Source organism: Schistocerca cancellata, chromosome 3 (genome assembly GCF_023864275.1).
Source record: "Schistocerca cancellata isolate TAMUIC-IGC-003103 chromosome 3, iqSchCanc2.1, whole genome shotgun sequence".
In the NCBI taxonomy this organism is placed as follows: Eukaryota; Metazoa; Arthropoda; class Insecta; order Orthoptera; family Acrididae; genus Schistocerca; species Schistocerca cancellata.
Genome location: NC_064628.1, coordinates 76,734,498 through 76,744,549, shown reverse-complemented (window position 1 = coordinate 76,744,549; position 10,052 = coordinate 76,734,498). Strand labels below are relative to the sequence as shown.

At 44.0% G+C, this 10,052-nt stretch overlaps 1 protein-coding gene across 1 annotated transcript; it reads left to right on the top strand.

Annotated features, from left to right (window-relative positions):
• Window positions 1-4,020: 4,020 nt before the first annotated feature.
• LOC126176043 (cuticle protein 18.7-like) lies at window positions 4,021-9,641 on the top strand. The gene is made up of 2 exons (XM_049923175.1): window positions 4,021-4,091; window positions 9,023-9,641. Exons 1-2 carry the CDS (start codon window positions 4,080-4,082, stop codon window positions 9,506-9,508), a joined length of 498 nt encoding a protein of 165 aa, XP_049779132.1. The 5' UTR covers window positions 4,021-4,079; the 3' UTR covers window positions 9,509-9,641.
• The last annotated feature ends 411 nt before the right edge of the window (window positions 9,642-10,052 follow it).

The window sequence follows — 10,052 nt, the reverse complement described above, 5'->3', positions numbered from 1 at the left end:
GGCGCTTGCCACCAAAACGCTCAGAACGTATCCCTGAGTAGCTTTTGAAAGTTTTTCCATGAAGTTCTCGTTCATCCTGTATTATGCAGACTTAGCCGAGAAGTGAGCAGAAATACTAGTGTCAGACGAAAAATAACCGTCTGTCTCTTAAATGCCTTTATTTAAAAAAAAATTGATATCTGTGCGTTTTGCGCAGTAAGACAAATCATGTGTCAGATTGATCTGAGAAATAGTTTTGTTTGTATGGCTTTTGATATTAGACACATTTGGTGTTTTTCGTGCAAATAAACCGATGAGCGTTGCTTACATAAAATTCTTTGTTGTAAGTGCCTCATAGTTGTGTTCATTGATGAACGTCGTTAGCAGAAATGGACTGTTGGATTTAATAGTTAAGAAATTACTTACTAAGCTGAAACTAACCTGTTTTGTGTTGGGGATAGGATGGAGGTGAAAATCGTAGCGTGACAACAAGACTTTCCTACAGTAAGAGATTCGTAGGGAAGTATGCTGCAGTGTTTATGCAGAGATTAAGAAACTCGCACAGGGTACACTACAGAATGTGACACCGACATCGTACGCAATGTGATATTGGACTGTCGGATATTAAAACTGAATGTAATACCAGAAACCACACTTAGACGATGGTACAGCTTACATGTCGATTTTACTATGAGAAATTTTTACCGGATTGGTGCCCCGTGTTGATGATACATTAACGAGAAATCGAATTTTCGGACAATAACTTTACCGTATTAAAGAAGAGGTCATATGATTACGTTCACTTATTGGTTAGTACAAACGGGATATGAGTTCAAGCTTTCCCCAGGGGGAATAATGCTGGATGGATACCGGTGTACCCTAATTAAAGTTGACTGACAGATTTCATTTGTATGAACGGATAACCTTTGTAATCTAGAATGAAAGAGGGATTATTTTTATTGTTTTCATCTGAAAAAAGAACCAAAACCATACGCAAAACTTCTGAACCAACTGGATGAAATAGCCATGAAAACAGCCACAACTGCAAAGATGTTAACAGCAAGCTTTCATCAGGACTATGAATCTACAGAAAATAGTAATTTTTCGGCATGTAAAAGTGAGTTACTGTCAGTAATCGTTTGTAAAAGAGGTCATTGTCACCTCTGGCTGTTAAAATATAGCGCACCATAGCAAATGTCGAACTTTCAAGTAGAACAATTTCGTGAGTTAGCACATGTAAAAACTTAAAATTACGAGACTATTTATGCAGGGTGTTCGGAAATTCCATTACGAACTTCTTGGACTCGTAGAGAAGAATGAGTAGATAATATTTTGAAGTGGAACCGATGCCTGGGACAGTACCGTTTCCGTGCTACAATCGTTTGAAATCATGTCGGTAACGCGACCATTTTTACAAGGAATTGATTAGACCGCTACATCACTTGTTTTAAAATTCCATTCATTAAGAGCCAAAGAAATTGCTCGTATACCTGTTGACAGGTTCTCTTCGATATGATGCAGTGCGGACTCTTCCAGTTCGAGTGTGCGGCGACTGCTTGCGCCAACAGTGTCACGCCTGCTAAAGGTGAAGGTATCTTTTCTCGAAGCCGCTGCGTTATTATGGCGAAAATGGTATTCGATGGAATCGCAATTTGTGGAGAACGATCTTGATAAAGACGCTAGCAGCTTTCCCATTACCATGACCTTCACCATTCAGAAAGATTATGGCGGTGTTTTCTGCAAAAGTGTACTCAATCATCTACATCTACATGGATACTCTGCAAGTCACATTTAAGTGCCTGGCAGAGGGTTCATCGAACCACCTTCACAATTCTCTATTATTCCAATCTCGTATAGCGCGTGGAAAGAATGAACACCTATATTTTTCCGTAAGAGCTCTGATTTCCCTTATTTTATCGTGGACATCGTTCCTCCCTATATACGTCGGTGTCAACAAAATATTTCGCATTCGGAGGAGAAATTTGGTGATTGGAATTTCGTGAGAAGATTCCGTCGCAACGAAAAACGCCTTTCTTTTAATGATTTCCATCCCAAATCCTGTATCATTTCTGTGACACTCTCTCCCATATTTCGCGATAATACAAAACGTGCGGCCTTCCTTTGAACTTTTTCGATGTTCTCCGTCAGTCGTATCTTGTAAGGAGCCCACAACGCGCAGCAGTATTCTAAAAGAGGACGGACAAGCGTAGTGTAGACAGTCTCCTTAGAAGGTCTGTTACATTTTCTAAGTGTTCAAATGGTTCAAATGGCTCTGAGCACTATGGGACTCAACATCTGAGGTCATCAGTCCCCTAGAACTTAGAACTACTTAAACCTAACTAACCTAAGGACATCACACACATCCATGCCCGAGGCAGGATTCGAACCTGCGACCGTAGCAGTCACCCGGTTCCGGACTGAAGTGCCAAGAATCACACGGACACCGTGTCATGCCAATAAAACGCAGACTTTGGTTAGCATTCCCCACAACATTTTCTATGTGTTCCTTCCAATTTAAGTTGTTCGTAATTGTAATACCTAGGTATGTAGTTGAATTTACGGCTTTTAGATTAGACTGATTTATCGAGTAACCGAAGTTTAACGAGTTCGTTTTAGCACTCATGTGGATGACCTCACACTTTTCGTTATTTTAGAGTCAACTGCCACTTTTCGCACCATTCAGATATTTTTTCTAAATCGTTTTGCAGTTTGTTTTGATCTTCTGATGACTTTATTAGTCGATAAATGACAGCGTCATCTGCAAACAACCGAAGACGGCTGCTCAGACTGTCTCCAAAATAGTTTATATAGATAAGGAACAGCAAAGGGCCTATCACACTACCTTAGGGAACACCTGAAATCACTTCTGTTTTACTCGATGATTTTCCGTCAATTACTACGAACTGTGACCTCTCTGACAGGAAATCGCAAATCCAGTCACATAACTGAGACTAATTCCATAAGCATTCAATTTCTCAACGAGCCACTTGTGTGGTACAGTGTCAAAAGCCTTCCGGAAATCCAGGAATACGGAATCGATCTGAAATGCCTTGTCAATAGCACTCAGCACTTCATATGAATAAAGAACTAGTTGTGTTTCACAGGAACGATGTTTTCTAAACCCCTGACACTCACAGATACGAGCATGAGGCTCGAAACATGTCACAGAGATAGCATAGACGTCAAGTGACAATGTACCCCCCCCCCCCTTCACCATGATTACGTTTTCGGACATAGGTTCATATTCAAAACATTATGTACTCACTCCCCTCTACACGTTGTAGATGTTTGTAATGTGAATTTTCGAACAACCTATACATTGATGAATAATCACTACACTTGCTAAAAAGTCCTTTATTTTATTTTAAAGAACTGTTTAGGACATGGAATGGTTATTTATCAATTCAGTACACAGCTATGGAGGAGCATCGCTTTTCAAACATGGAGAAACTGATAATGTATACATATCGTTATCGCATGATCCATCTCCAATGGCTGTGTGTATGCTTTACGTAACTGTGACACAGCATCCCCATGCGACGAAAAGATAACTCCGCGCCCTCTCCTTGTCACGAAAAGATAACAGAAAAACTAATATATACCATACATCCCCTAAATTCATAGAAATAAACGGTTGAAAAGCAATCCATAGTAACTGTTATGGCTGATGCAGATGCATATTTCGAAGAATTTCCGGAACGACTCTTCAGGTTTTCGGTCTAATGGAGGAATGTTAGACAGAGGCCATTGACCCGGAAGGCAACCACATAGGTAAATGCGTATTAAACGTAGGAGGACTGTGTTTGGCATCCAGGATGAGCGCTTTCCAGCATGCCCTCCTAGACGTAGGCGTGTACCGGTGGGCGGGGACACACTTGGCGGCTACCGTACGCCGTTAGACATTGCGTCACAGCAGAGGGGCAGCGCTGCGCCGCTGCCGTCCCCGGATCACGCCCAGGGAAGAACTCCGCTGGAAGGCCATCCGCGCTACTTTCACGTCGCCGCATCGCCAACCGCTGCCGTATATATAGTGGCCGGCGGCGAGACGCTGCCACTGTTCGGTTCGCATCGGTCGCGGCTCCGGATACCTCACCCTCATCATGAAGGCCCTGGTGAGTCCACTGGAATTCCAGCTACAGGACGTGGGAGGGAACTTGCTTTGGAATACTACACCGTTCACCGCTGTAGTCCTCGTCGCTGGACATGTGTATACAGCTACATACATCAACATTATTTGGAACTCGATTAAGTATGTTGCTGCTATTTAGGAAAAAAAATCGTAAATTTGTGAAAGTACTCGCTACCTTATCCATTTTTTGCATCCGATGAGACAGCTGTCCAGTGTTAACAACAGTCAGACTCCACATGGGGGCACAAAGTACTCATTGCTGTTCTTATGGAAAAGAGCAATACAACGTACGTACGCAAGGTTTGTGTTGATAATACTCTCTGCGAACTAGGTATGTGTCATATTTGTAACATTATCAATATAATAGCTTAGAATGTTTGACAACGCCGTTTTTGTATGCATCATTTCCCAAGAAGCGGTGTTAATTATTTCAAGTTGCAAACGCTCTAGTCTGATACCCATTTTCTTTCTTTTGGCACAACTTGACAAGAAGAAGGGACCGGTTGGTAGGACATGTTCTAAGGCATCAAGGGATCACAAATTTAGCATTGGAGGGCAGCGTGGAGGGTAAAAATCGTAGAGGGAGACCAAGAGATGAATACACTAAGCAGATTCAGAAGGACGTAGGTTGCAGTAAGTACTGGGAAATGAAGAAGCTTGCACAGGATAGAGTAGCATGGAGAGCTGCATCAAACCAGTCTCAGGACTGAAGACCATAACAACAACATGGGAAATGAAACTGATTTTTAAGGTAAACGCAACAGCTTAGTTCGCTCTTATTTAACTAAGATTATATTTCGCCGAAGGAAGAGAGAAAGGCTGAGTAAGGGCCCCGTTACGACAAAATCAGAGTCGAACCATAACTGTGTTTGAGAAAGGAAGGGGACGAAAATAAGCCATACCCTTTTGGAGTAACGATTCTGGTATTCGCCTAAAGCGATTTAGAGAAATCGCATCTTGTAGGATGGCTGGACGGGGATGTGAACTGACGTCCTCCGGAACACTAGGCAGTGTCTTCCCTCGGTATATATTTCATAGAACCTTACAGTACACCAAGAAGATAAACTAGTACGTCACCAACGGACAACTACAAAGACCGAGTAGTTGGCTGTTTACTCTAAACCGACTACATCATTAGTATTTATTTGATTCTAAAGAAATTCGTTCTTCGAATGTTGTACAATTGTAGCGAGATACTTGCAAGGTTTAAAAGAAGTAACTCTTCGGTAGTCAAAGAATCCTCATCTGAACAGCCTCAGAAATTTGTAATATTTGTCAACACTGAAATAACTTGTTTGCTTTAAGACGTTCAGATGAGTTTCACTTTCCAACAGTTTTCTGGGTCACATCTGTCTACACCGGCGCCACGTTCTTAACTCATATCACGAGGGTGTAGCTTCCATTGTCGTTATTGTGGCCTTCAGTCCAAAGACTGGTTCGATGCAGCACTCCATGCTGGTCTGTAAGCCTCTTCGTAAATACACCAGCCACTTACTTAAGCTGCTTCCTCTGAAATTCTGATTAGTTCTTACGCCCTCTTACGCCACCCCTTCCCTGCCAAAAATGTCTCTTGTCAACCGTTTCCTAATTTTTAGTGAACTTTTACCGTAAATTACCGTGCACTGCACCTTCCCAATTCAGTCCAGTACGCCTTATTGGTGATACAATCTTCTCATCTAATCATCGGAATTCTAGTGTAGCATCACATTTGAAAAGCTTCTATCCGCATCTTGTCTGAACTGTTCGTCATCCACGATTCTCTTCTGTGCGAGGAAGAACTCGATACAAGGACCGTCAGAAAACACTTCCTGACATTGTAATTTATATTCGATGTTAAATCACTCTTTTTCAGAGAAGCTGCTCTTACTATTTCCAATTCGCATTTTATTTCCTCCCTGCTTTGATCATCGTGAAGTATTTTGAGCCCAAATGGACAAAAATTATCCACTGCCGTTAGTAAGATCCATCATACGAAATTTCTGGCATTAGTGATCCGGAATAGATTTCCTCAGTTTGATTGTGTGCTTTGTTACGGTGAAGAGCTTTGAGGAAAGGTAGTTTTCGGGTAATCGCTGGAGAGCTATCTGCGGGTCACATGTTGCTCTATCGCCCTCGCTCAGTGATGTTACTGCAAACGACGAGATACGTGTTTCTTATTTCGCAACGAATTTCTTTCTGTGTTTTCCGTAATAGTGAGAGGAGAATGTCGAAAGGATTTTCAACCAAAATCACACGCAATTTTCCTTTTTAATCTCGTTCAACTGAGTACTGTATCTCTCTCTTTCTGGATAGGGAAGATGGTCATTTTCCCTCTCTTCTCTGGATTGATATTGAGAATAAGGCTATACTTGTTGATAACTATTATACTGCCGGCCGGCGTGGCCGAGCAGTTCTAGGCGCTACAGTCTGGAACCGCGCTACCGCTACGGTCGCAGGTTCGAGTCCTGCCTCGTGCATGGATGTGTGTGATGTCCCTTGGTTAGTTAGGTCTAAGTAGTTCTAAGTCCTAGGGGACTAATGACCTCAGAAGTTAAGTGCCATAGTGCTCAGAGCCATTTGAACTATTTTTTGAACTATTTTACTAGAGACTGCTAAGGAGAAACTGTTGAAAGAAATAGCAGTGATTTGCTAAAACCACTCGGAAACTAGTGATTATTTTATTCTATTGAAAATGTACCTCAAGTGTTTCAAACATTTAAAAAGGCTGGATGCTAGTCATTACGCTGCTTCAGCCGCTTCGATTCGATATATTATTATTGAAGATGGAAGAGAGGTTTTAACTCCTTGACGAGTGTATGGAACTAAACATGTAATACGTTAGCTTTTAAAACAGAGTGGAAAATCAGGATCGAATCGCCGTACCGGCATCCCAATCGAGATGGTTCAGGTGTAAGGCACTGGAGGGAAAGACGGCAGCTCAAATCACCATCTAGCCATCCGGATTTATCTTTTCCATGGGTTACGTGAAACGCTTAAGGTTTTTCTGAAAAAAAAAATGAAATGATCATGTGGTACAGATGACCGGGAGGCCCCATGCAGGGAAGTTCGGCCGCCAGGTTGCAAATCTTATTTCAGGTGGCACGACATTTGGCGACTTGCGTGTCAGTGTTGATGAGTACAGCACAACATCCAGTCCACGAGTGGAGAAAATCTCTGACCCACCCGGGAATCGGACCCAGGCTAACTGCATGGTAGACACACACGTTACCAAGCAGCTAAGCAGACTGTCACGTTAATGTGTGATCGATGCTTTGAAAAGGACACAGTCTACTGTGAAACTAATAGCAACTAGATATAAACATTAGTAAAGGAGAGACCATGCATACGACTTTGGGGCAATTGACAGTTGTGATGGCACGAAGGAAATGAAGACACAGATTTGAAGTAAGTGTCAAATTTTTGGTGGCCAACTACGCAGAACTAACGTAGAAGGAACTTGCCCCCCTTCTTGCAGCGGTGTACCGTAGGTCTCTAGAAGAGCGTAGCGTTCCAAAGGATTGGAAAATGGCACAGGTCATCCCCGCTTTCAAGAAGGGACGTCGAACAGATGTGCAGAACTATAGACCTACATCTCTAACGTCGATCAGTTGTAGAATTTTGAAACACGTATTACGTTCGTGTATAATGACTTTTCTGGAGACTAGAAATCTACTCTGTAGGAATCAGAATGGGTTTCGAAAAAGACGGTCGTGTGAAACCCAGCTCGAGCTATTCGTCCACGAGACTCAGACGGCCATAGACACGGGTTCACAGGTAGATGCCGTGTTTCTTGACTTCCGGAAGGCGTTCGATACAGTTCCCCACAGTCGTTTAATGAACAAAGTAAGAGCATATGGACTATCAGACCAATTGTGTGATTGGATTGAAGAGTTCCTAGATAACAGAACGCAGCATGTCATTCTCAATGGAGAGAAGTCTTCCGAAGTAAGAGGGATTTCAGGTGTGCCGTAGGACCGTTGCTATTCACAATATACATAAATGACCTTGTGGATAACATCGTAAGTTCACTGAGGCTTTTTGCGGATGATGATGTGGTATATCGAGAGGTTGTAACAATGGAAAACTGTACTGAAATGCAGGAGGATCTGCAGCGAATTGACGCATGGTGCAGGGAATGGCAATTGAATCTCAATGTAGGCAAGTGTAATGTGCTGCGAATACATAGAAAGATAGATAGATCCCTTATCATTTAGCTACAAAATAGCAGGTCAGCAACTGTAAGCAGTTAATTCCATAAATTATCTGGGAGTACGCATTAGGAGTGATTTAAAATGGAATGATCGTATAAAATTGATCGTTGCTAAAGCAGATACCTGAGTGAGATTCATTGGAAGAATCCTAAGGAAATGCAACCCGAAAACAATGGAAGTAGGTGACAGTACGGTTGTTCGCCCACTGCTTGAATACTGCTCAGCAGTGTGGGACCCGTAGCAGATAGTGTTGATAGAAGCGATAGAGAAGATCCAACGGAGAGCAGCGCGCTTCATTACAGGATCATTTAGTAATCGCGAAAGCGTTTCGGAGATGATAGATAAACTCCAGTGGAAGACTCTGCAGGAGAGACGCTCAGCAGCGCGGTACGGACTTTTTTTGAAGTTTCGAGAATATACCTTCACCGAGGAGTCAAGCAGTATATTGCTCCCTCCTTCGTATATCTCGCGAAGAGTCCATAAGGATAAAATAGGAGAGATTAGAGCCCACACAGAAGCGTACCGACAATGCTTCTTTCCACGAACAATACGAGACTGGAATAGAAGGGAGAGTCGATAGAGGTACGCACCGTTGGGTGACTTGCGGAGTGGATGTAGATGTAGATGTAGAATGCGCTTTGCTTTAAATTATGTTTTGTAAAACGAAAGTACGGCAAACAGAACGACTTTTGGTGAGACTGTACTAATGGGCGTGCACTTGCAGGTTGTCCTGAGCGCGTTGTTGGCGGTGGCCGTGGCTAAGCCCGGCTTCCTGCCCGGAGGCATCCTCGGCGCCTACGCCCCCGCCGCCTACGCCCCCGCCTACGCCGCTGTGCCCCCAGGCGGCCCCGCCAACATCGTGATCGGCCCCGGCGGAGTGCCAGTGGACACCCCTGCCGTGGCCGCCGCCAGGGGTGCCCACCTGGCCGCCGTCGCGCAGACGCAGGCCCGCGACGCCGCCGCCAACGCCGCCGGCGCCGCCGCAGCCGCCGCCGGAGCCGCCTTCGGCTACGCCCCCGCTGTCGGCTACGCCGCTGCCGCCCCCGCCGTCGTGGCGCCCTCTCTGGGCTACGCGCGCTACGGCCCCGCCAACATCGTCATCGGGCCCGGAGGCGTGCCGCTGGACACCCCGGAGGTAGCCGCTGCGAAGGCAGCCAACGCTGCTGCCCACCTGGAAGCCAAGGCCCGTGCCGGCATTTTCCACGGCTAGATCTACTGCAATGAAATCTGTGACGATATCTCTATTCTTCGGATTCTCAGCGAACGTCTGGGACGCCATCGCACATGATGAACCCACTAACATGTACAAAGTAATTTATAAATAAAGGAAGTGATGCTTTGTATTTCTGTTTCCTTGGAAGTTTCTCTGAAATCTACTGGCCAGTTAATTGTGAAGTTTTCAGTTTCTTATGTGTCTGCTGGAATTCGTGACGCAATACTGACCCTACGACTTATTTTAGAAAGTAGATTAAGGAAAGGCAAACCTACGTTTCTAGCATTTCTAGACTTAGAGAAAGCTTTTGACAATGTTGACTGGAATACTCTGTTTCAAATTCTGAAGCTGGCAGGGGTAAAATACAGGTAGCGGGAGGATATTTACAATTGTTACAGAAACCAGATGGCAGCTGTAAGAGTCGGGGGGCATGAAAGGGAAGCAGTGGTTGGGAAGGGCGTGAGACAGGGTTGCAGCCAATCCCCGATGTTATTCAATATGTATATTGAGCAAGCAGTAAAGGAAACAAAAGAAAATTTCG